The following is a 26,306-nucleotide window of genomic DNA, read 5'->3' as shown; positions in this document are numbered from 1 at the left end:
CTGTGGTAGTTGGTAGCCATTCACAGATTTTTAATTTAAGAACAAATTAACGATTAATGTGAGACAGAAAAGTTTCCAAATGGCCATTAGGACACAAAACTTGTATTATTTTGTTTTTATACACTTTTGCGTTCTCCCTGTGCTCACGTGGGTTTACTCCAGGTACTCCGGTTTCCTCCCACAGACCAAAAACATGAATGTTAGGCTAACTGGTAACTCTAACATTGTCCCTAGGTGTGAGTGAGTGCATGAATGGTTGTCTCGTTTGTCTCTATGAGTCCCTGTGATGGACTTGCAACCTGTCCAGGGTGTCCCCCGCCTCTCAGTATTTGTTGGAGATAGACACCAACTCCCAGAAAGGAGAAGCAGTTAAAGAAGATGGATGGATTAATATAACTTTGCTTGATAATAAAATTGCAGTGCTCTGTAAAATGTAGTGATTTCTTAATCTAAACTCCATCTAAATGAAAATTATACAAGATATGATGAACATACAATATCATGTTTGCAGAAAGTTGGACTCATTTCACTTTTATTATGCCCTGATATGTAAAATCTTTGCATTTATAGAGGGTGCTATGATTTACTATCGTTGTTAAGATTGTGTTCCCTCTTTCCAGTTGGCTTGCGTGACTTTACAGAGTTAAAATGACAAATGTGAAATCAAAACAATTAAATTAACACAGAACTGGTGTTTTTACAGACACACTCTCATACACACACACGCTCCTTCAAAGCACGAACAAAATGAACGTTTCCACCTTTATTGTCAGGATACTTGTTTCATGTAAAATATTTCAATGCAGTACAGTACAATGCATGTTCCATCTGCCATCCTCCATGCGATTGGTTGGTTTTGTTGTCGCGTTGTAAGGCTTACCCACAGCATACAGCAGCCAAGTGCTCAACTCACACAAGCTGCTATGCTACTCTTGTCATGAAAACAAAACCATGACAACAGATTAAATTATAAACTACTAAAATCACTTTTTTTTTTTGTCCTTTCTGAACAAAACCCTCTCCATTCCGCAGCTTCGGGAGATCAGCGGTCTCCTTGTATGCTTCTTAGCAGCTCAGTTTAGTCTCAGCTGTGGCCCATACACACGAAATAAACAGACAGGAGGACTGACAGACTGAGAACCTGTCAACGCTGGCAGTCACATAGCAGCTTTTGGCTCATCCAAGCTTTGACAGGATGAGGGGAACTGAAGCAGAGGAAAGAAGGAGATGACACGACAGGTTAACGCGCGTCCTCCAAACCGAGCCGTCTTCTCTGCGTTGAATATGTCTGAGTAACGGAAGCAGGTTCGCTTTTCTTTTTAATCCTCCTGCCTTGTGTTTTACCTAACGTCCTTTGCTCTATGCTGTATTTCTAATACTGGGATTGTGGTGTGCAGTCTGAAACGGGTGAAGTCTTTTGCCTTTCTGGTCTAATAAATTGCAGCAGAAATAGTGCCCTCAGTGGGATGGGAAGGGGAAGGGAGGGTGGGGTTGCTGGGAAGGTTTGTTGCGTTGGATCATCCCTGCATCCCTCGGTACATTCGTTCAGGTAAGCATGGTAAGGGCTGTGTGTACGTGTGTCTAGAAAGGTGTGTGTTTGCTTGTGAGAGGGGTGTTTTAGTAACGGTGGGACTGGTGGGAGTACTGGGGCGGCTGTTGGGAGGTAGAGGAGTATCCCATGCTGCTCTGTGGCAGTGATGTGCTTGGTCCAGGGTTCTGGTAGGCAGCATGTGGATTAGAGCGCTGCAAAAAGACAAAACGTATAAAAATATTTACAAACCCATCAACAGATTCAGTATTCTTCATCGATTATGACAATCTGCAAACAATTAGCATCAAATGTGTCTGCACAAAGAGTGTCCAGACATGCAAGCTCACCTGGTAGTCTGAGGTCATTATGAGGCCACCTGAGGTAGTGGTGGGAGGGACAACTCGCACTTTCTTCAGAGGTGGGCCCTGGGCATGGCTATTTTCTGGGTTGCCAGTGTGCCCCGCCCCATTGGTGTGGTTGTTTCCCTGTTGCTGCTGCTGGTTCTTCTAAAAACACACACACAACAAATCCCAAAATGTTACTAAAGCTGCAAATTGTTGCATGTGAACGATCAGCTCTACTGTATAGTTACTTTTATGTTTAGTTTCCCTTTCCTTTTCTATTAATAAGATAAATCAATAAAATTTTACTTTGTCTCCTTTGTCCTCTGGCTCCTCTTCTGTCAGGAACTCTCTCTTGGGATAAGGAATCTGGCAACCCGCAAACACACTAAGGAAACCAAAAAAAACCCCAACCGTGTCATCTTCAAACAGCTACTCTCGTCACTCAGATCTAATTAAAGAGTTCAGTCACAAATGTATGAACGTGTGCATCTGCTGCAGCTCACTCAGAGGTGGGTAGAGGTTCTTCTAAAAAGTAGGCGTCCTGCATCGCCAGCTCAGATGTGATTCTACGGATGGGGTCCATGGTCAACAGCTTTTGCAGCTGCGGAGAAAGGCACGATTTCAGTCTCAAACGGGACCACAACTCTACTGCAGGAAATGACATCGAGCACAGATGCACTTTAACTCACCAAGTGGAATGCTTTACTGTCTGGTTTAACTTTATGTTTTTCCATGTACTTTATTAGGCTGCAGTTTGTGTATCTGTGAAAAAAACGTGAGAAAATTAAATTTGAGGATCATTGCCATGTACAGCAGAGGCATACCATCGTTGAAGCATGTGTTTTTCCTGCAGGTACACTTTGCTTTGCTCTAACTTTGTTTTTGATTTAAAAAAAAAAAAACTGGGACAAAGCTTGTGTGCAGACTCACGTGTTCCTTCTGAAGTCTTTCATCAGCGTGGAGTGCTCTGGCATCTTTTTGATGTCCTCCCAGTCTTTATCTGTCAAATGAGGAAAAGAAAAAAACATTACGTTACTTCTATAAAATGAAAATAATATTTAGGTTGTATGACATGAAGAAAAATTGCTAACGTAATGAGTCACCCTTTATGTCAAAATCTTTTTCAGTCTTACAGAAAATAACTCTTCAGCAAGTCTATTGTTGGTTTTCATTTTTAAATTTTAGTTTTATTGAAAAACAAAAAGCAATAAGCAAAGTTTGACCGATTTACTGCAGATTTTAAAAAATATATTCTTAAAACTGACTGGTGTGTTAAATAAGTGGAGCAGCAGAAAGCAGAAAGGGGAAAAAAAATATCCGAAGCAGCTTAAGTGAACTGGAAAATATAGGTCCAAATGAAGGCCTGCAAGCAAACATTTCTATGTTTGTGACTTGGCAACAGAGTGTCTGTGGTTTGATGTTCAGAATCTGCTGACCACGTTAATAAATCCAGAAACAGAGCAAGACAGAGGAAATAATACGCCTCAGCCAAGAACAGAAAATGATAAAAGCTTCAGCATATTTCTTCACAGAACAGACAGGATAACTGGAAAAGGATTATATCATATGTTTGCAGGATTAGAAGAATATTAGTCCTTACTTTATCCTAAATTATTTCCCACAAAGTTAGTAAAACTCACCAGCAGGAAAGCCCATAACATTAAAGATTCGGTCCAGTTGGTCATGGTGGTACGGGTTGCTGGTCTTGATGTCCTCCTGGCGACAGTGGAATATGGGCTCAGACGTAAGCAGCTCCGCGAAAATGCAGCCGATCGCCCAGATGTCTGAGAGAAATACACGTAAACTTAACGTACCGCTCAAAAAAAAAAAAAAATCAGTAAAACTAGCTGCACATGAGCAGAACAAACGAGTGAAGGAGTTTCACCGATGGCTTTGGTGTAGTGCCGAGCTCCCAGCAGCAGTTCAGGTGCTCTGTACCAGAAAGTGACCACTACGGGGTCGAGGTCAGCTAAAGGCTTCAGCGGTGAATTGAAGAGACGAGCAAACCCCATGTCCGCTGCAGAACAGACGCGCTAGTCGGTAATGTGAACTCAAATCAAAACAATGAATAACACATGAAGAGTTAAGACATGATACACACCAATCTTTACTCTACCCCTCTCAGGTCCTTCTCCCATCACTAAAATGTTTGCTGGTTTCTGATGGTGACAAGTAGTAAGATATACATTGATGAAAACATTTCTGTAGCCCACAAACTGTATGGAACTGCAGCTCTTTAAGGAGCAAAACTTCAAGCAGAATCAAAACTATTTGCTGCTGCCCTCTAGTGGACATATGATTCCTCTGCACTCTTTTGTTCATAAGGATTATTTTTCTTTTATTAAAAAAACAAACAAAAAAAAACAACCTACAACTACTTAGATGACAAAATTGTGAGACAATAAACAAAGATGTTAACGTTCAATAAAAAGATTAAACTAATGCAGATTGACAGCTTCACCTGTCTTCTAATCACCCTTTAAAAAACGACAAAAAACAAACAAAAAAAACACTCCCTTTCTGCCTCCAAAACCCCAATCTTCTTACAAGGTCTCTGTGGAGGACCCAGTTGGCGTGGAGGTAATGGATGCCATCCAGAATCTGGTAGAGCAAAGACTTGACCATTCCTCTAGGCAGCTGAAGTGGCTTCTTGTTGGCCTTGGACGCTCTGTGAAACTTAATAATGTGCTGTAGGAGGGAAAAGATAATGGTCACAGTGAGACGTTCTGTCCAAAACGCATCCTTTTTTTGTTCTACAAACCCAATCCCCATTCTAAGTTAGCAGAGAAGCTGGGTAGGGCTGATGTTGGAGCCATATGTTTTCACTTCTTTCAACGGGCACCGAAAGAGTTGCAGCTCTGTGGTGGAAAACGGTATTTAACTTTGCTCTGATACGCTGCCAGTTTTAAGTGCAGGCTGTAATGGAACAGAAGTTTTACTATCAAATGTGGAATACCATTTGGTGTGCTTTTCGCTGAGACTTAGCAGTGAATAATTATCCGGTTAAAAGCCAAGCATTCCTCGAAAGAACGCACATCACCCGCCGGCTTTCACGCCAGAGTTTTACACAAAGATCATCTTATGTTGAGAAATGATAGAGTTACTTTGAAAATGACGTTATAATCGATCCCATGCAATATTGCGAGATGTAATGCTCAGCCGCTGAAAGTCATCCACAACACATACTCTGTTATATCAAATTTAGTTTGATATCTGTAAAACCGACTGCAGCCATTTTTGATTTCCAAGGTCAGTTAGCTGTGGCCACCATTTGAATCGGGTTTACTGCAAAGGTTAATCAGAGGTGGATGTCCATCTAATGATCCAGTGGTTCATGAGATATTTTGGTAGCAGACACACAAACACATTAAAAAACTATCATCTGCCTCCACCTTTATTAGCAATTATGTGTACTGATTAAAAACTGTATCGAAATATGCAGCATGTGTACGGGTTTTTGTCTAGAAAAATAAGAAATGAAACGCTTGAAATTAGCTAAACAAAAAGCAACTACATAGATCCTTCCCAACAGCAGATTAAATCAGAAGCTGCATTATAAAGTTGTGTTTTTACCCATAGATCGTGTTCTGCGTAGTCGAAGAGCAGCCACACTTTACGGTCCGCGTGTGACAGGAAAACCTTCTGTAGCGAGATGACGTTGGGATGTTTCAGCTCCCGCAGCAGCTACAACGTAGAAACCCATTCAGAAAAAAACAATATGCAACCTCTCAGCAGAAACAATGAATGAAAAAAAAACCTACAACAAAATATTAAGGAGAGAAACATCATCTTAACAAAGATGTTGCAACAAATACATCTCCTAAATCATAAAATGGGTGATGTATTATCTCTAAAATTGCAAATCTGTTGCTTTCAGGTGATTCCTAAACTATATAAGCCGCACTTAGCAATGACAAGAGCGGCTCCTTCACAAACCAAACAAAAGAAAAGTCGGTAAGCAAAGCAGCTCTTACTGCAATCTCTCTGCAGGCTGACATGGAGATACCAGTGCCTTCAATCTGCTTGAGGGCGTAGTCCTTATCATCCTTCCTACAAACACAGAGAGAGGCAGAGCAACATCAACACCGGACCAGACTGCAGGCCCCCAGAGAGCTGTGTGCACAGCAACAGAAATAAAGCAAAGGGGGGAGGGCCGGGCACTTGGCAGCTGGCACAGAGACCCAGAGAAGAGGCCAAGTTGCATTACCTCCAGATCTGTGTAATCAAGCTCACCTCAGAGACTCTAAACAATAAGACGGGGAGAGGAAACAGGCTCTGTCTGGCAGCTGGTAAGAGACAAACAGAGCACTGGGACTGGCTCTCACTTGAATAAATTGGTCACAACCCCTCCCACCCTTCCCACCCCTGGCCTAAATCATCTCATAAACCCACGTTTTGTGACCCTGCGGGCCTCGGCTGAATGTGGCGGCAGAACTGAGCTCCGGGAGTCTCAGAAACAGCAGCAGCACTTCGAGGCTTTTCCTTTTCCATGGGTTCTGGTGGTTCTACAGTCCAGGCTGCCACAGCGGGTCGTGCACGGTCCGGGTACAGCTAAAGATCTTTGCACGGATCGTATTAAGAACCAGCAGGAGAGCTTTAGAAAAAAGGTAAGGTGAGGTATACAACAGTTTAACACGGTGGTTCCCAAACCGCTCAGGTTCTGACCCACAAAATAACACCACCAGAGATTTGTAGTGAAGTGTACAAACATCGCTAATAAACCAAAAATACAAAGATACAATGGCCTAAACAACTATTAAAGTAGTTTTATCCACTTAATACTGTTGTTTTTTAAAAAAAAACACACACATTTTATAATAGTTATGTCAAAAAATACTGTTAGCAACCACCTTTAAATATGATTTAATTTTGGAAAATCATCTGATATCCAAATCCTCACTCACAACTAAACCAGTAGTTTAAAACATTTACAATAAACCACAGTGACCTCAGTTATGGTAAAGCTTTCCCTCATTTTGTTTCGGGACATTTTTCCATCATGAATGAAAGGCCCAGTGGGTTGGATCCACTTAAATCGGAGGGTCGGTGGTTAGATCCCCAGCCTCTGCAGCGTGACAGAGTCCTTGGGCAACACACTGCCTTATATATGCTTATCGGTGTATGACTGAGATGTAAAAAGTCCGCAATTTCGAGAAAGGTTGTGAAACTCCAGGCTTTAAGGCTCCGCTGTCCTGGAGGTTTGTTTTTTCTGCTCCAACACACCTGATTCAAACGGTTTAATCACTAGAAGCCTCTCGTTTAAACCAAGTGTTTTAAAGCAGGAACATGTCTAAAACACGCAGAAGGAGCGGAACGTTATTTGACACGTGTGATTTAGAGAGTAAAATACATAAGGTGTGAGCGAGGAACATGTACAGCGCTTTGCAGAACCTGGGAAGGATAAAAAGGCACTGTAAATATATTTAAACTTGAAAATGACAAAGGGGTAAAGAAAAAAAAGCAACAAAAGTTGTGAAATGTTGGCATCTTTTATAATATATATATATTAATGTAATGGTGCGTTCTACCTGTTTTTAGGCGGATATGTTGCGACAGGATGCAAACATTTCCCAATCCAAATGAAGAAACATCTCTTCTGCATTAAATTAACATTTAAACATGCACGTTCACTGGACAAAACAACCTCATTTTATAAAATAAATGGGAGATCACAGCTTCCCGGTGATACGGCATCACACAAAACGTGTTGGAAGTCATTTTAAATGATTTGAACCTCATTTATAAAAGCTTTATTACTATTAAACAGATTGTTGCAGCCCTATTAAAAACAAAGGGATAAGCTCTCCTTGAGACAATCCTGGGAATGCTGACAGGGGAAACTAATACCTTATCTTCCTTTAAGTAGTTATATTGAACTGTGCTGATACAATAAGTTATATATCAGTTTACAAAGCTAACAATTGTTTCTGAGAAAACAGAAGCCCAGCTAAAAGCAGAAGTGTTTCACCTGAGTGTGGAGAAAAAAATAACAAAAAAAAAGACTGAGCCTTTTAATGCATAATGAATCCCACATAAAGAGAGGCACCTGCTACATTTGAAGTTTCATGAGCCATTAAATACAAAGAAAAGCACATAAAGGGTTTTTTTTGGCCTTGTGTGTGGAGCAGCTCGCCTGCTTTAAAGGGGAGGAAAAAGTCATTTTAGCTGTCTTTGTTGGAGGGGTGGCATTCTGGCTGGAGGCCTAAAGCTCATCAACTCACCCATCTTTTCTCTTCGCCTTGTAGACATGACCGTAGGTCCCTCTTCCCACTTTACATCCTTCGTACTCAAACAGGTCCTCCACTCGCTCCCTTTCCCCGGTCAGCTTCACTTTGAAATCATAGTCCATTTTCACCTCGGTTTGGGTTAAAGACTGTGCGCTCCCTGTTTTTGTAACAAAAAAAAAAGAAGAAGAAGCGTCGCTCGGGAGGCAGCTGGGCTTCTCCACCGACCGAGCCTTTCGGGGGGCTTTTTTTTGGGTGTCTCAGATAGTTGCCTTCCCCGGCGTGTCTTGTCCTCCTCTCGAAGCCGGGTCCCGCATCGAGGTCCTTCGGCCCAAATGTGTTTGCTCCCGAGCGGGGGGGCGCCAGGCTCCGAGGTGCTCCGGGGTGGTGTGTGTGTGTGCGGGGGGGGNACGAGCCCGATATGTGTGTGTTTCTCCCTGCTTGTTGCTGCGTTTCTCCCAGCCGGTATCTGCTCCGGAGAGACGCACTTCGGTCGGTTACGACGGCAGTGTCGTAAAACTGTCGTAAAGCAGGTTCTCTCCTCCCTCCTCCTCCTCCTCCTCCTCCTCCGCAGCAGCAGCAGCAGCAGAGAAAGGAGACGGGAAAATGGACAGGGCAAGGCTCCACCACGTGGAAATCCGTGTCTGGAAGTGTCACAGTAGACACAAATCCTGTCATTACTAACACATTTACATGCTCAAAAAGTGCATTGCTTTGGGACACTTAATAAAGGTTCCCACTGGATAAGAGAAACCCCTTCTATTGTCACATTTCTTCAACCTACAAACAAAAATCTTCCTCTTTCATCAGATTTTAAGCGATTAAGCCCATTTTTTCTCTTTAGAATAACTACATCTATTCAAACTTTGTTGGTAATTTCCAAAAATAAAGGGATATTTGAGTAAATAGTGCAGCAAGGCTTTATACAACTTAAAATAAACATAGGAATTAATGCTAATGAAGCAGGATTTTGTATTTATTTTAAAAAGCTACACAAAGCATGATCAGGTAAAGCAGTGTTTGCAATATTAGTACAGTTGGTTCACATTAGAATAAATGTTTTAGTTAACCCTTTTACATGCATAGTGGTCATTACAATGGACGGCGATTTATAAGTCATTTTGTGCATGTTTGGGGTTTCATGTTATCACTGTGAAAAGATCATTAAAGTGCACATCATGCAATATACTGACCATCCACTGCAAGTGCATGAAAAGTTTCTGAAATTCAAGATGGATTTGAGAAAATAAAAATAAAATTCTTCTTGCAGGCCATTAAGGGCCGGTTGCTTTATCATTAGTTTGCATCTCTTTTAGTGATTCATGTGATATTGACGTGATACGTATTTACATGCTGTAACGATCATTTTTAAACCTGGTTGTTGTTGCAGGGAAACGATCATACAAGTTGGTTAAAGAAAAATGAAATCTATAGTTTTACTTAAAAATATATAAAGATAAATTGGTATGTTTAAAATATGAATTATTGTTCTTTTATCCTCATAACTATGTAGATTTAGGTTGCAACAATATGAGTGGAGATGACAATAAATGAATTATTTTGCAGAAGAAGCCCAGTGATGTATTAATTATATTGAAGGTGGTCAAGATTAGTTGGAAAGTATTGTAATATTAGATACTGATTAAAATGCAGCTTGGTTCTTTCTAGCTATAAACTTATTTTATTATGTATAAGTCGAGAATTTACATCTTGTTCTAGTTTTTGATTATGATCAAAATCAAAAGCCTCCTCGTTTGCCACTGGCCTTCTTTGGGTCCACGAGTTTCTCCTTTGGACGCTCATTTATTAATCTTCATGTTACATTTTTGCATATTTAAGAGTAGCAGCCAAAAGCTGTTGGAGAAAAGGAGTTGCAACCCCAACTTTGGGGAACCACTTGTTATTCTACCTAAACTTTAAAGCCCAACAAATGACATTTTCACCTTTATCCTTTTTTTAAAAAAAAAAAAAGCTGCTTCTACAAATAATCTATATTTTAAAGAAAAAATCTACTTCATAATTTTGTTAAAGCGCAGTTAAACTTTCACGAACAAAGCATTTCCTGTTTTGTTCATAGGAACCAACGAGCCGGGAGGCTTGTTTTTGACGGACGTTTTATTGGTTGTACCACTGGTCCCATCTTGGTTTGAGAGAGGTGAGAACAGAGCGAAACCTCCATATTATAGCTGCTTTGTCAGGTATTTACATTTTTTAAATATCACTGTCACTTCTTAAGAAAGTATGATTCGGTCAATTGTTGAGTTTTATGTACGTTAACTGCTTGATATAATTGTTCCACGTGACAAAACTCGATGTTTTTTCTCTCGCTAACAGTGGTGGTATCGACTGGTTTCTGGTTGTGCTAACGTGCTCAGTTAACACCCGAAGTGTTGCGCATTCAAATGGACGCTTCTTAGTTTTAAAATGTCCTCAAAGCGGGCTGGCGTGTTTGGGTGATATGACATTATTTCACTGCCGGGTGCGAACACCTTAATTACGCTGCTGTTCCTCAGTGCTAGCAGGAGTCTTTGTCTTTGCTCCGTTGCTCTGCGTTTACATGGGAGAAGCCACGGTTTAGCCTCCTATGCCCCGCCTCTGCAGACCAGCGATTAGTTGCCCGGTGTGTCTGTCACGCAGCCTGGGCCGCTGATTGGTCACTGGTCACGATGACGACGATGGCCGTTTGGTTGCTTCGTTAGCCTCCCTTTAACATGGCCTCCTGTAGATACTGCTGTCTCTTATTTGATATTAGCTTTTATGAAGGCTACGTCGGTATTAGGACGTCTGTTAGCTGTTTTATACTGTTAGTAAACTGAGGTTTTGTTCACGTGTCAAATTAATTATTATTTCACTCGTCATGCTTGGCTAAAGGTTAGCAAGATTATTGTAGCTTGTAGAGTATAGAAAATGGTTGACATTGGTTTAACATTCGCTCCTATTAATAACTGAACAGCTTTAATTTGCCTTACATGCTGAGCTGCAATCTATCCCAACATAGTGAATGCATATAAAGCCAATGTTAGTTCTCCAGCTGTCCACCTGAGTGCATAGCTGCTGTGGGTAGCTTCAAGTGCTGTTTTATCAGTGACCGACACTCTTGCTCGTCTTCCTCCCAGCACTTCTCGTGGTGATGGACCCTCCTGGTGGGGGAGACGAACGCCGGAGGCAGGCAGAGCGTCTTCGACGGGAGGAGGCATACTATCACTTCATTAATGAACTTAGTGAAGAGGAGTACCGTCTCATGAGAGACAGCAACCTGCTGGGCACCCCAGGTGAGGAGGTTTCATGCACCATTTAGGTTCAGATCAAAACAGTGGATGTGCATTTATTGTTACCTGATGTTCAAATGTTTATGAATTTCAGTTTTGGAAAAGAAAAAAAAAAGGGTTCAGCTCCTTTTTAATGAGATGTGTGTTTAAAGTGACTTGCAATATGATTCAGTTTTAGAGAGGCATTTAAGGAGTGTTTTTTTTTTTGTATTGCAGAATTTCTAGTTTAGGAAAAGAAACAAACATATGGATCTTGTAACCTACTCCTCTTACAAATAAAGTAGGAAAAGCAATATCACAGTTTAAAAAAAAAAAAAAAAGAAAGGGAAGGGTTGGTCCAAAAACCTCCTCTTGTTTATTTATTTATTCCTTATTAAAGGATGGTTTCTCTGATGCTCCTGACTCATAACCCCCTGCGTGTCCGGTATGTTTCACAGGTGAGGTAACTGCAGAGGAGCTGCAGCAGCGTCTGGACGGCGCAAAAGAGCGCATATTGTCTCAGCCCCACACCGAACAACGCTCGCAGACTGCTGACTCTGGAGAACAGCAGAGCAGTAGCAGTGTGGGAGAGGAGAGAGGGACTGGAGGAAGAGGAGGGCCAGGTAGGATGGACGGGAGTGTTCTTGTTTCTACCCAACCATACCAAATCTAGGTTTTAGTCATTAGAATGGATAACTGGATTTTTATGAATAAATAAGCCAAAAAAACCATCACAGACCAAAATCAAATCAGAGAAATGTATTCTATTCAAACTTGATAAATTCTAATTTTATAGTAAACTCTGTGTATCTTGGTAATTACAAAGCACTCAAGGTTACATCTTGTGCTTTCTTACATGTTTAATACAGGTTATGCAACTTAATCTTACCCGTATTTTTTTTTTACAGGGAGCACAGAACCTGGGGCAGAGTCGTCTAATGGCGATTCTTTACTGGAATGGCTTAACACTTTTAGACGCACCGGTAATGCTACTCGGAGTGGGCAGAGTGGCAACCAGACATGGCGGGCTGTCAGCCGGACCAATCCTAACAGTGGGGAATTCCGCTTTAGTCTTGAGATCAACATAAACCACGATCAGCCCGAGCCTGGGGAGCATAATGACAGTGTGAACACTGTAGACGCAGCAGAGCTGACTCCTCTAAACACAACTGCACCCTCTATACGCACTGGTACCTCACTGTCCAGCACTCGTCCTTCAGCTGCATCAAGGTCAGCCCCATATCCCTCCCCCCGTCCAGCCATCAGCAGAAGGATGGAGACACGGCGTACACGCAGCAGCACTACCACGCTTTCCATGAGCCCCGCTGTACTTCCTCCTCCAGAGGCAACCCCAGCTGCTGCTCAAAGGAGGGCTACAACTTTGCACTCTTCATCACCTCCTCCTACTGTTTCCAATCCCCCTGTCGCTCAAACTACACCTTCTCAGCATCAGCTTCCAAATGTGGAGGTAGAGCGCGGGCATGATGATATGTCTGCTTCTCAAGACTGTCCTCGAGTGTCACCCCAGACTGAATTGCAAGCCCCCGCTTCAGGACACGAATCTCGCAGCAGTAGGACTCGATCACGTGGTCGTGCACGTAGGGCTGCAACAGGGAGTGGCGTTTCATCTCGTGTGTCAAGACGAAGTCGTTCCCCTTTACACAGAACACCTGTTATCAGTACCGCACCACCATCCAGCAGTGTCCCCATTGGTTTTGCTATCCATACTCAGCCAACCAGTGTAACAACCTCTGTGTCAATGGAGACCGGAGAGACTGTATCAGAACCCGCTGCTCTAACAGAGACGGCTGTAGAAGCTGTGGAGCGTGAGAGGGAATCGCATACAGTAGGAGCAGGAAGTTCGGCAGTAAGACGGCACCCGACCATCATGTTGGACCTGCAGGTGAGAAGGATTCGACCGGGGGAAAATCGAGATCGGGACAGCATTGCTAGCAGAACACGTTCTCGTGCACGAGTTGCTGAAAATACTGTCACTTTTGAAAGCGATAGCGGTGGATTTAGGCGCACCATCTCCCGTTCTGAGCGAGCTGGAATCCGCACTTATGTGAGCACTATCCGGATTCCCCTGAGGCGCATTAGCGAGACAGGCCTGGGAGAACCCAACTCCACTGCTTTACGCTCCATCTTGCGTCAGATTATGACTGGATTTGGGGAGCTAAGCTCTCTGATGGAGACAGAGGCTAATTCTGAAACTGTTGCACCTAGCCACGCAGACGTTACCGGGACAAATGGTGACACCAACCCAACTATTCGTCTGCATTCAAATGAAAGTGTTCCTGGCCAGGAGAGTGCAGGTGAGGTAGTGTTGGAGAGGGAGAGGCTGGTGGGGAGTGAGGAAGAGCAAAGTGGGCAGGCTGGACCTGTGGGTGGAGGAGTTAGCGCCACGGATGGACGAGCCAACAGTAGGGACACAAACAACTTGGTAGAAAACGGCACTCTGCCTATCCTGCGGCTGGCTCACTTCTTTTTACTCAACGACGAGGACGACAACGAGCATCCAAGGGGCCTGACCAAAGAGCAAATTGACAATCTATCCACACGTACCTACGGTCAGGCCAGCCTGGAGGGGGAAATGGGTCGTGCATGTAGCGTGTGCATCAATGAATACGCGCAAGGCAACAAGCTGCGTCGTCTGCCCTGCTCACATGAGTTCCACATCCACTGCATTGACCGCTGGCTTTCTGAAAACAACACTTGCCCCATCTGCAGGCAGCCTGTACTCTCTGTGCATCACGATTGACTTATTTGCTTTCAGACATAACTTTCATGCTCATGGCTGGCTAAACTGAGCAAACCCAAGTGAGCTTGGTATGTACATATTGCTTTTATGGTCTGATTTCATTTAAAACATCTATTATGTTGAACCAAAAGTGTGAAAGAAAGAAACTATAAATGCAGAAAATTAACAAAACTATTTTTTTAGATGCTTTGTTTTCAGCGAGTTATTTTATTTTCCTCTTTTGTGACTTAGTTGCTACTATTTTCATAAAGCTTCAGAGGTCTTTATGCCAACAGATAACATTAATGCTTAAGGAGATTTTTGTAGCCACTGCTGAAGATTTTCACTTCCACAACTGGACTACACAAATCGCTCAACTCTTGGTTTTATTGGTATAAGCTGTAAATAATTCTGCACTGTTTGCAAGATTTCTGAATGAGATGCTACTTTCCTGTCATCTGCTCAGAATGGAAGAAGGAAGTCCCCTTTTTTTACGTTTACTATTTTAAAGCCTCAAATCCATTTAAAACGTGTCTTTGCAGTTTATTGAGAGATGCATAATGAGCTAGATATTCACTTTGGAAATAAGTTATATTACGTACATCTACTAGTATTTGTTAAAGCCCAAATAGAAAAGCCCATTCACCCTCCACTACAGTCTGCCACTTTGAAATTAGAAACAATATCTGAATGGCCAGCACAGTTCTAATAAATTGCAGAAGGCACGTGATAATCAGGGATTCAGACTTGTTGGCAATGAGTTGTGCAATATCAAGAGAAGAAAGTATTGTCTTGCTGTTCATTGATGTTTACATTGTAATGCCTGATTGTCATTTCCAGTTGAAAACAAAGTCTTGTTAAGTCTAAAGTTAATGTGTCCTCTCAGTTACTGTTTGTAATTCACGTCTGATCCGATCCGATACCAATTCCAATACATCTGGTGAGAAAAAAACACCTGGAAGATGGTGTTGGAAAAGTGAGAAAATTGATTAAGTTTTACATTTGTTCAGCTAAAACACTTAACAGATGCGGACCAGGTGTAGAACAGTTTATAGCATTTGATGCTCATAAATCTAGTTTTTTTTTCATTTTTTATTGTATTTAATTGTACTAATTTTTAATAAATTAGGCAAAAAGATAATTTATTTTTAGCGTGGAAGAGATAGTTTACGAACTAAACCGCTCAGTCAATGGTTTCCCACCAGTCACTTTATTTACAGTTACCGAACACACCGGTTACAACATCTCGGCGGGATTGACGCCGTACCGTATGTAGGAATGCGTGAGTGTTGTAAGTGTGTTTTGGTGCACCTGCGAGTCCATGTGTGAAGAGCAGGCCTGGTGTCACCTTAAACCTGGTTCTGACAAGCCCTCTGTTCAATGAATGCCCACTCTGGAGGGTTTGTGGACAAAATTGTTCAGAAGTATTTATTCTGTTCCTGTTTAATAAGACGGAAATCTGCCTTTTAAAATATGAAACGCTATATGTTGCAATGTAAAGAGAGTAAAGCTAAAATGAACGTATTATAATGTAAGACCAGTTTTCTTCTCTGCTCTTTAACAACTGTGTAAAATGCTGCTTTGTTATACCTGAAAATACCTTTGAAGTTTGTGTTTAGCCTAATAAAAGAAGACAAAGGTGTTAACAGTTCATTGTTCTAGTTAACAACAAATCTCTTGTATCAAACATGTGGCAAATGTATTTTGGACTCAGTAGTTTTTCGGAGATTTCAGGTACTTTTCTTAAGAGTTATTATATCATTTCCTTTAGGCTTCTTCTATTCTCCTTTTTACCAACCAAAGTTTATTTTTGCTGCTTGTTGTATTTGAGATTGCAACTGTAGAAGGTCAGACCACGACAGATGCTTCATGACCTTGTGCTGTTCTTCAATCTGGAGGAAACAGTTTTGTGTCTGGGACCACGAGTGCATAATCCATGCATTCATTGCTCAGCGGTTATGGACTTGTCTTTAATTGACAAGGCAGAAATGTGAGAAGGAATGTTAAACTTACTTATCATGAAATACATTAAGTTGTCATAAATGTATAGTAATACAAAACTGCAGGACCCACCACTTAATCTGAATGTTGTTCTCTTAAATTGTTTGAAATGTCTCAAAAGATGATTAGAAAAAGCCACTAATAAGTAGGACCTGCAAAACTAAATACATTAAAATATTTTTGTCCATGTGAAATTTAGTTTAAAATTGAAATAGCTGCAATTTAAGTAATTTGTCTTATTTAACTAAACTAAACATGGCTATAAACATAAAATGTTTGTAATCCTGAGTGTAAATTTCTATTACATTTAATGCAAAATACAATTTTATTTAATACTAATGTCTACTTTAAAAATATATGTTTAAAATAGAATAAAAATCACACAACGTTTTTTTTATTTTTATTGAAAGATCAACAAAGAATGAACAAGGCGTCTGCAGCTTCGCAGTCACGCTTCCTGACGTGCTTTTATTTTGAAAGAACCTACCGGAAATGCAACGTTCTCTTCCGATTCACTTGACGTTGATAAACGCCGACCCCGTCCGTTGTAACCTCGGAGGTCCGACGGGAGGAATTATGCTTACCGAGCGGCAGCAGCGCGTGCGGAGACCGCAGCCCGGGCCCGGAGCATCTTCCTGGGAGCCTGCCGGTGAGCCGTGAGCATGTCTCCGCTCCGGCCTCCTCCTCGACCCAGCCTCGCCGACTCGCGTTCCCCACCATCAGCAAGATGTATTTCAACCGAAGGGCCAAGAAGGTACACAGCGAGGGAGGTAAGGGATTAGAGCCCCATCTAAATTCACCGATTCTCCGCCCGGTCGGTTGTCCATTCGACCCGACATTTTGTGAGATCTCCTCGGGCCCGTTACTTCCGAAAGCACGGCGGCCTGTTTGTAACGATTATGTGCTTCGCATAATAAAACAGAACCTGCAGCATTCTTGGTGAACCTCTTCAACCCTTATTTATAATTTTTTTATTTATTTTTTGGCACCAGCAGTTGTAAATGCAAGGACACACAGGCGAAGCACCGTCTGCCTTTTAATCTAGGCTGCCTTGTATTTTATTTTTTATTTTTAAAAATATGACCTCTGGATTGAATGAAAATATCTCACACACACTTGGACACGATCTATGACATAATTATGGTATTATATAATTTTGTTGCATTAGTTTTTCTTTCTTTAACAGCCTTTTTAAGCTATTTTGTGAAGGCAGATATTAGGACAGCACTGAGTTTAAATCGAGATCCCTTTAAGAGGTCAGTCACGCATATATCACATCTTATGGTTTTGCATTTAGTATATCTAGCAGTTGTGCTTTTAAGGTTTCGCATAACAAAAAAATACCTATGTATTGTGTTGATTAGGTCGTTTTTATGCATAAATGTCCAAACCAAGCACCTGCAGAACCAATCCAACAACAGCCCATTACCTCCAGACTTAAAAATCACATGACTGTCTCCTGAGCCAGCCTTCCTCACCTTAAGGGCCTCCATATTTAAACCTTGACTCATTTAAGTTACTCAGCACAATCAAATTGACCCACACACAGGAAAAGGCCTCTACTTGGTATTTTCTCCATTTTCCTTTTTTGTTATCAAATATCTGTTTTTATAATAGAAGCTGAAGAGAAGATGGGGACATTTGTAAACGTGGTTGCAGTAGACAAACTCGTATATATTTATTTGGATCATTCCAGAAATGAAGAGCATGCATTTGTCTCTTTTAGTGCCTTTTTATTCACAACTGTTGCATTTTGTCAGGCTCTTTTTTTTTTTTTTTTGGTGTGTATTATTGTGCTTCTTACAGCTTCCAGAAAATAGAAAACAGGGCAAATTGTGCACAAATGTGTCAATTGGGCCATGCAGACTTAAAACCAGAAGTTGTTTGGGATATTTATTTAAAAAAAACAGCACTGAATCGTTTGAGTCTGTAAGAAGAAATAGAAAATATACGCAGCAAGAAAAGGCAGGACATATTTTCATTTGACAGTATAAGAAGGAACAGGTAACTTTTGCTGTTTCAAATGAACTCTTTTGTTTTGTGAAATCACCTTGTTATTTTAAAATACTTTAAATTTAAAGCGTACAATAAAATGGAGTGTACCTCCTGGGTGTTTCATGTTGTCTTTACTCTAATCTCTCGGAGCCTGACCTCGCGGCGCTTTGCTCCAATTAGCAAGCTGCTACATCTCAGGTGCGTACGTCTGCAGTTTGTCACATTTGCGCCCAATTTTCACGGGCAGACCCTTTAGATTTTTATTTTGCATGAATGAGTTTGGAATAGAAACGGGCCCCTAAAGCAACGCTGGTTCAGAAAGCGCACGGTAGACAAAAGACTGGGAATATGTCTCAGATTGACATAATTTGTGTTGAGAAGTAAAAGGCACGTCTTGTGTCATTGTCAGTGTGTCTAATTTACGCGAGTCGTGCAGATCGGCCCGCTGTCGGCTCTGTTTTGCTGAGATAATGACTGGTTGACCCGTCTGCCTTCATCCTGAAGATGCTGTTAAGGAGATAGAGGAGGAACCCAATAAATTACAGAAACGATGAATTTACATGCGCCGGCCACAAGAGGGCACTCCCGGGCAAGTTAAAAGGTTTCAGTAAAGTCCATTTCTCAGCTCTGCCACATCTTCCATTTGAATCTCATGTCACTGTAAATGTAAGTGCACATTCAGACACATTTACAGTTCAGTCACTGTCATCTAGAACCACTGTGTGTGTGGTACAGTACATGTATAATGACTTGTTGTGTTGTGTTGTTGTTGTTTTGTGTTTTTGTTTTTTTGTCTCGCTGCGGCTACTTTTGGCACCCACAGAGCAGTTAGTGTTGACCACCATTAGGCAGGAGGCTTCTGAGCTGCAGGACCAGGGCGCCAGCGCTACCATGCGTGCCCGCCTCACAGACAGGTTTGACAAAAGTGAGTTTGCTCAAACTAGGCTGGATGAAGCCCCCCCATTTATGTCCCCCAAAAAGGTGCATGAACCAGCAGCTACTGAAGGAGCGGGGGTCTCCAAAAAGCCCTGGCCCTCAAGAGCTACGATTTCAGTTTCTGGTTCACAGCAGCAGAGGTGAATACAGATGGTTAGAAGGATCAGTAGCTCCTTGGGGCCTGGAGTGATGAATGCTGTACAGGATCTCACCTCCTCCCTGCATGTGCTTGTAGGCAGTAGTGTCTATGTACACCAGACCATGCTGGTTAAATGTAGGTAAATACAACCCCAAATCTGTTGGGATAAGCTGGGACAATATGAAGTGTAAATAAAAACAAAATGCAATGATATGCAAATCTCATAAACCCATATTTTATTCACAAGGGAACATGGTAAACGTATCAAAAGCTGAAACTTTGAAATTTGATTTTAAAAAATGTAGGTAATTTTGAGTTTTATGGCAACAACACATCTCAAAAAGGATGTGACAGGACTAAGTTTACCTCTGTGAAGTTTCCCCATCTTCTTTTAACCTCAGTCGGTAAACATCTAGGACCTAAGGAGACCAGCTGCTGGAGTTACTGGAGGGAACGTTGTCCCATTCTTGTCTGATGTAGGATTCTAGCTGTTCAACAGGGTCGTACTTGATGGATTTCTTTTTGCTGGATGGGGGTATATGATGTTCTAAAACCTGCATACACTTTTCTGCATTGATGGTGTTTTTCCAGATGTGTAAGCTGCACATGCCATAGACACTAAAGCACCCCCATACCATCAGAGAGGCAGATTGTCCAAGTTCTTGAATTTGTTTTGATGATATTATGAACTGTGGATGATGGGATATTCAAAATCTTCCCAATTTTCTGTTAAGGAACTTTATTCCGAAATTCCATTATTTTTAGACGCAGTTTTTCACAGACTGGTGAACCTCTGCTCATCTTTACTTCTGAGAGATTCAGCTTCTCTTAAAATGCTCTTTTTATACCCAGTCCTAAACACCACGGGGATAAACGGTGACACCACGGCGCATGTGTATTTCAAATTACCCTAACTCCTCGCTATTATCTCCAAAACGTTCAATCTGCACTTTTCAAGAATTTATAAAAAAGAAAGTTGAAGAAAATTCACTTCCGTTTTTGTCCTTTTCTTCTTATAACACACAGTTTTAGGTATTTAATTACAGATAAATGGTAAATACTTGACAGATTTTGAAAGTTCTACTTCTCCTGGAAAAAAGGGTGTAAATTATTTACAGACATGAAGGACGAAGCGTTTTAATAAATATATCAATTATTATGGTGGTAAAAGGGTTAACCCAATTGGTTACAAAATGCTCCTCCAGCTGTTTCTTGTTCATGTCATTTACTTTTACAGCCTTGTCCCAACTTTCTGACACGTCGCCTCATACAGTTTCTTAGTTCAAGCATTTGATTATCACTACCTTCCATTTTGAGTAAAATATTGGTTTGAGATTTGCAGATCATTGCATTTTACACAGCATCCCAACTTTTCCGAATGGGGGTTGTATAAGTAAACTTTAGTAGACACATGCATGCCTTATAGATACAACACATGCATGTAAGCGTTTGGCATGTGTGAACAGAGGAGGAACACATTTGTGCATGTTGGTGTCACTCACGTTTCCTGGCATTGAATTATGTGCATTCACCTGAGTGTGTGTGTATACGTGAAGGGCGTGTGCGTTTCTCCGTATGCTGATACAGGAGCATAACGTGTGTCGGAGCGAATGTGTGTCACACCTGTAGGATTAACAGGTTATGGATTAGCAGCAGGTGAAGTTGCAGAACAGACACAGAAAGGATTACCGTGCTCGTTCGCTCCGCGCCTAAGAGGCTTTCCGTCCTTACTTCCTACTCTGGTACGGTGGCAAATGGACCCACGGGGATCAATAGTAACCATGTTGACCAGGATCTGGAAATAGGGCCTGCTGGTTGCCTGAGAGACCAGGGCCACAATGGGACGCAAGGGTCGCCAAGGCAGACGGAGCTCTGTTGGTAATGTCTTCTTCTGCCCAGCTGTTGAAGGCAGTACGATGGTGGCGTTTTTTTGGATAAATTTGTCTCTTCTAAATGATCTCTTCTTTTGTCCTAAAAGTTGAAACATTTTGTGTCATAAAACCTTTAATCTGCAATTTGATTTGAAAACGGATGTGAAAGAAGGCTTAGAAAAATGTTGGGTTTTATCCACATTGTTGCACATGAGAGAGATGTGTCCAATAATTCACCTGCGATCGAGCGATTATGTAAAGAATGTGGCAGGTCAGGTGGATGGTTGTGCTTTAGCATTTAGCTCGAGAGCACTTCAGCTGGGCTTGTGGCCGTCAGAAGATTAAAGCAGCTCTGCCGTTAACAGACTCCCAAAAAGTGCCCGAGTCAAACACGCTGTGATAAATGCTCTGATTTGTTACGTACATCCAGGTGGAACTTAAACGGCTTTATCCCCTCAGATAATAACACCAAAAAATCTTCCACCTCATTCTGTCCCGAGTGCGACTCGCGGAGGTGTTTAACATCTGGACATAATTAAAGCAGTCCTGCTATAGCTGTCTTTATGATTAGTAGCCATTGCCTTTCGGCTCATTTCATCTCTGAGTCGCACGATTGGATTAAATGTGCGTGCACCTCCCCTGAAGCTACATTTGCGCCACAAAGTACACTTCAGAGGATGGCCGTCGAGAGTGAAAGCACAGACTCAGCGCCAAGGTAGTGGCGGGTGAAATATGCTCTGCCATATTGGAAAATGTAGATGAATTATGCAGCTCCTGTTGATCTATTATTCAGCAGCCAAGGCTGTTGTTAAACACTAAAATATTTGGAACCACTTCATCCTAAAACACATGACAACTGAGGTAGTGTGTGGTACTTTTTGCACGTTGAACTTAACTGTCTGGCCTTTTTTTTAGACTGTATTGCCCTCGTTCTGTCTCCTGATGTTTAAAATAATTTGGTCTAGTTGACATTAGATGTTCAAGTAAATTTCAGCTGCGAGTTTTCAAGAAAGGAGACATTTTAAGGCTCAGCAGTCAAATAGGTAACTGTTTTAATCTTGCTTTTAGGGTTATGAGATCAGATTACTGATTGAGGATTAGTCTTGTCTTACCTGTTCTCGCAGCAGGTTATCTTGAGGAACCTTGAATCCTTCCCGTCTGATTGACCTTGCTTTGCTTTGCTTTGCTGTTGCACTGTGCTGACTCATCAGTGGTGCATCAGTACGGGAGTTACAGAGGCGACCACGCCTCTGGTCCATCAGAGATGAGTAAGTGAAGCATTGATCTGCTTAGAAATGAATTATAGTTGAAGTGGGATGCTGAGGAAGCTATTATTGATCTTCTTTGGAAAGCTTGAGTCTGCTGGGGTTAAAAAAAAAAAAAAAAAGTCAAATTTTCCACACACACACAGGTAAAAATGTCATTTTTTTCTAATTTAAAAAGATAATGGAGTAGCTTGATGACAAAGAGGCATTCCTTAACTTGGAACCTTTTCTCCGCAGTCATCACTTCTCTGCATTTATCAGCTATCAAACGTGCCGAGATGCGATTGCGACATATATCTCAGTTTCGTTTTGAGGTAACACCTCAGTCAAAGATCTACAGAATACAGATAGGCTGGTTATTATCAGATAGCCTGGAAAGACTTTGACCCTTGCTCTCTTTGCCTTGTATGTTATGTGTGCTGGTTGGGAGTGTTTGATGTGAACTCTGCTTCTTTAGCAAGTTAAAAGCAAAGGGAATGTGCATTTTGATAAAAACTTTACCTAATACATTTCTTTTAAGTGCAACTTTAGGCCACACATGGCATCTCTTTGCATGGAAAAGCGGATGTTGATGCAAAGATAAGACGAGCTTCACTTCGCCTCGCGGTTACAATTCCTCAACTCTCCCAGAATCCCGTTGCTTGAGTGGAATATAACCACATTAGGTCAATTCTGGTTATTGATGAGGGGAGGATAACAGCTCGTCCGTCGTAGGGTTCTGGTGCTGCAGAAACTGGGTTTTAGTACCGCGGAAATTCAATCTGCCGGAACCCCGCCAGTGCTTATTCTATTTTTTAAATTATTCATGCAATTAGGCTGTTGATGTTTTCACTCAGAGTCGCTCGGCCGTCCGAAGAGCGAGATCAAGTGGCAAATCTTAGGCGCTCTGTGACGTAACCGAGCTCACCGCGTCGCTTTAAAGGCTTGTAATGATGTGATTTGGGGATTTCCAGAGAAACGCCGGACTACGATTTGCTTTGCAATAGTTTCTGACGAGAAGATTCCTGGAGAAGCTGCTGCTGGCAGAGGCGTCACAGAGCAGAGAAACGACATGACGAGATCTCTGGATGTCATTTGACTCCTCTGTGCCCGACTCCAAGACCTTAAGATGATATGAGGCTTCTGTATGGGGCAAACATGCTAGAAAGAAGTGGATTTACAAGTAAAAAGGTGTAAATATTAGTCGCGTAATTAGAAATTTGTACACTTTTGAATAAATCAAACAATTTACAACTTGTAGCGTACATTTTCTCTGTGAGAAGTAAAAAGTTACAACTTCAGGAACTTATAAAAACAAAGTTTGCATCTGTTTTTTTCATGAATGCGAAGGGAAGGATGCATCAATACTACTAGTCGTGCATGTTTTATTCAACTTAATAGTGCCAATTAATCACTGCATTTTAATTAGGGCTGGACAATATGGCCAAAACTTCTATGATAATATATTTCTTAATTTCAGTCAATACAATATAATTCTGATATCAATATAAACAATATAAAAGCCTCAGAAAAAGTGCCAAAAATGCCCACAACTAATGTTTATAAAACTAAAAAATATTTTGCCAAGTCTATGAAACTCCTCCAGTATAACATTTTAGAAATAGAAATGGTAGAAATAAATTAATGTTCACCTTTTATTTGTGTTCAGCCTTCTAAGAAAATTGAAATCACCGTCAAATAAACATGAACTCTCAACTTTGGCAATATTAACTTACAACTTAAGCTTATTATGTTCTTCTTATTGATTTAAACAAAGGTGCTTCAGCCAGGCTCAGAATTGTTGCAATAAACAGAAAAGTTAGTTACTGTACTTACGGCGTTTGGAGTTCTTGTCATAAGGCATGAATACAGAGATCTGCGTTTGCTGCGTGGGCTTCAGGTTGGCTTCAAGTTTCATGGTGCTTCACTGTTTGACTCTCAGCGTATTCTATCGAGTGGAGATCCTTCAGATGGTGGAGCAGGTTCCTGCTGCTCGTCGGCACGTTTTGCATCACGCCAAAACCTGTGGTTGATCAGATCTTAGATAGCCAAACTCACTTCCACACCACCGGGTTAGTCTTTCCTCTCTTATCAACCGTGTCGTCTGCTTTCTCTTCGCTTTCTCACGCTCGTATTACAGTCGTGGGCACTCATCATGTAGCTAAAACTTACAGCGCTGGAGCCTAGCCTAGCCTACTAACGCTGAGCACAACCTGCAGCTTCTGGGCTCGGGCTCCGTGTCTGTGGGACATGTCATCGCTCACGTAGCCAACGTGTAGCTCTTTCTGTTCGCCGTGAACGTCACGTAATCATAGACCGTAATATATATCAGAAATGGGCTTAAAACTCCTACCACCGTTATTGATATTAAGTTATCATGCAGCCCTGATTTTAATAATGTTTAGCTTTTATGTATGAACTGTTTAACATTACAGGACTTTGTTCTGTTGTCTCCTGATCATCGTGACTCATTTAAGTTGAAGGAACGCAACTAGTGGTTATCATTGCATCAAAACTCGTATTGACAAACACACACACACTTCCCTTTGCATTCATAAAGAAAAAAAACACATGCAGACTTGATCTTTGTTTGTATAAACTCTTGAAGTTGTAACTTTTTAAGATGTACTCACTGCAAAGTCATTAAGACCGGTCAAAAAAAAAAAAGCATATTTAAATTCATAAAATATTCAATAAAATGTCCTTAATTTTAAATACTTGCCAGCAGAATTTGTGACCGGATGCCAACTACCACATGGGTTTGTTAGCTGACAGAAGCAGCTGAAGTGACAAAAAAAAATTGGTCAACAATGGCGACATTCATGGAATATGACGCTCATATATGTTCATTAAAGTGTTTTAGTATTGGACTAGAGTTGACTTACCGTTCTAGAAGAAGCTTTGCAAAAGCCCAGTGTGCTTGAGCGCCGAGCTCCGCCTTCATGGTGCTCCACCTGTGATCTTCCTTCATTTTGTTCTCTTTCGCGTTTAGTGGCTGATTTACTCCACTTCCAACTGAACGCCTTCTCCGGGATTTCGCCGTATTTGTACGCCTGCACAGACTAGTAATGTAGGTTGATTGCGTTGACTCCAGCTTCCACGTGGTTTTTGGTGATTTCAGCAGAGGGCTTTGTTTACACTGAGCGCTTACCTACATTTGGGAGTAAATTCTCTTTTTATAGATTGCATTGAGTACTTTAAAAGAAAAAAAAGCTTTATTTTCACAGATTACACATTTATAGTTATGCACAGCTGTCAGCTAACATGCACACATTTTTACCTGTAAATATGCCTCTTTTTTTTTTTTTTAATATACCTCTGGCCCTTTAAAAGCGGAAGCCCCGGCTTTGCCCCCGAAGCAGCTCCATATGGCTTCCCCTTGTTGGAGCAGCTGGGGCATCACATCGGAGGGAGGGGTCCGTCTGAACCACGCCGGATAGAAAGCCTAGCAGAACGCGGATAGATAGAAACCCTTTTTTTTAAAGCCGAGGAAGGCGACGTGGAGGGAAGCCCAGGGCGCGCCCGGGTTCGCTGCCGTCGAGCCAGCTGTGGCACCCGGACCACCAGATCCAGGCTGGCTGTGGGGTGGGGTGGGGGGGGAATGGACCGACTCCCGAAGCTCCTGCGGGGCTGAGTGAGCGCAGATCACGACGCTTCGTCTTGGACATGACAAAGCCAGGAGGAGGAGGAGGAGGAAGAGGAGGAGGAGACTGGACTGTCACTTTCCTGGATACTCCGCGCGCGGGAGTTGGAGTCGTTCGTCCGGCGCATGAATGAGCTGCTGATGGAAACGGACTGAGCCCTGGTGTTTGTTCGCCATTGTGCATCCCTCAGCACATCCATTATTACACGCGGAGGGGGGGTCCCGTGGGCGAGGCGGAGCACGCGCCACCAGAGAGGCGGCGTTTTATTTATTTTTTTACTTTACTTATCATGGGACGCATCAGCATACTGTACCCTCTGCTCCCAATTGGTCACTTTTGAACTGTAAACTCCCGTCTATGTGTGTGTGTGTGTGTGCGCGCGCGCGCGT

General features: G+C 41.9%; 3 protein-coding genes and 1 long non-coding RNA gene across 8 annotated transcripts in view; 2 read left to right on the top strand and 2 right to left on the bottom strand.

The window, feature by feature from the left end:
* Positions 1-748: 748 nt before the first annotated feature.
* cdk8 (cyclin-dependent kinase 8) lies at positions 749-8,501 on the bottom strand. The gene is made up of 13 exons (XM_017406337.3): positions 8,097-8,501; positions 5,850-5,925; positions 5,449-5,559; positions 4,423-4,563; positions 3,977-4,034; positions 3,761-3,892; positions 3,516-3,659; positions 2,806-2,875; positions 2,565-2,637; positions 2,379-2,476; positions 2,182-2,260; positions 1,879-2,037; positions 749-1,743 (listed from the first exon to the last, which is right to left on the bottom strand). Exons 1-13 carry the CDS (start codon positions 8,222-8,224, stop codon positions 1,618-1,620), a joined length of 1,395 nt encoding a protein of 464 aa, XP_017261826.1. The 5' UTR covers positions 8,225-8,501; the 3' UTR covers positions 749-1,617.
* A 1,686-nt stretch (positions 8,502-10,187) lies between these two features.
* Positions 10,188-15,738, top strand: rnf6 (ring finger protein (C3H2C3 type) 6). Of its 2 annotated transcripts, none has more exons than XM_017406320.3 (4): positions 10,188-10,297; positions 11,216-11,371; positions 11,806-11,970; positions 12,256-15,738. In XM_017406320.3, exons 2-4 carry the CDS (start codon positions 11,230-11,232, stop codon positions 14,106-14,108), a joined length of 2,160 nt encoding a protein of 719 aa, XP_017261809.1. In that variant the 5' UTR covers positions 10,188-10,297; positions 11,216-11,229; the 3' UTR covers positions 14,109-15,738. The 2 variants fall into 2 exon arrangements, with proteins under 2 accessions (XP_017261809.1, XP_017261811.1); XM_017406322.2 differs by having other exon boundaries at positions 10,194-10,254.
* An 864-nt stretch (positions 15,739-16,602) lies between these two features.
* The window catches only part of atp8a2 (ATPase phospholipid transporting 8A2), a 48,592-nt gene continuing 38,888 nt past the window's right edge, over positions 16,603-26,306 (top strand). For 2 of the 4 annotated variants that reach the window (XM_017406539.3, XM_017406537.3), the window contains exon 1: positions 16,603-16,858. In XM_017406539.3, the coding sequence (XP_017262028.1) occupies positions 16,816-16,858 (43 nt within the window). In that variant the 5' untranslated portion in view covers positions 16,603-16,815. Of the gene's footprint in view, positions 16,859-17,860; positions 19,009-26,306 lie in introns of those variants that run through there. The other 2 variants (XM_025003806.2, XM_037973091.1) reach the window with 1 other exon arrangement.
* Positions 17,853-25,914, bottom strand: LOC108230389. The gene is made up of 5 exons (XR_005232587.1): positions 25,590-25,914; positions 25,159-25,424; positions 23,202-25,054; positions 22,142-22,391; positions 17,853-21,129 (listed from the first exon to the last, which is right to left on the bottom strand). It is a non-coding gene; the product is annotated as an uncharacterized LOC108230389 (long non-coding RNA).

The sequence above is a fragment of the Kryptolebias marmoratus genome, linkage group LG21, assembly GCF_001649575.2.
Source record: "Kryptolebias marmoratus isolate JLee-2015 linkage group LG21, ASM164957v2, whole genome shotgun sequence".
In the NCBI taxonomy this organism is placed as follows: domain Eukaryota; kingdom Metazoa; phylum Chordata; class Actinopteri; order Cyprinodontiformes; family Rivulidae; genus Kryptolebias; species Kryptolebias marmoratus.
Note: the sequence above shows the minus strand (reverse complement) of the source record. Positions and strands in the feature narration are given on the sequence as shown.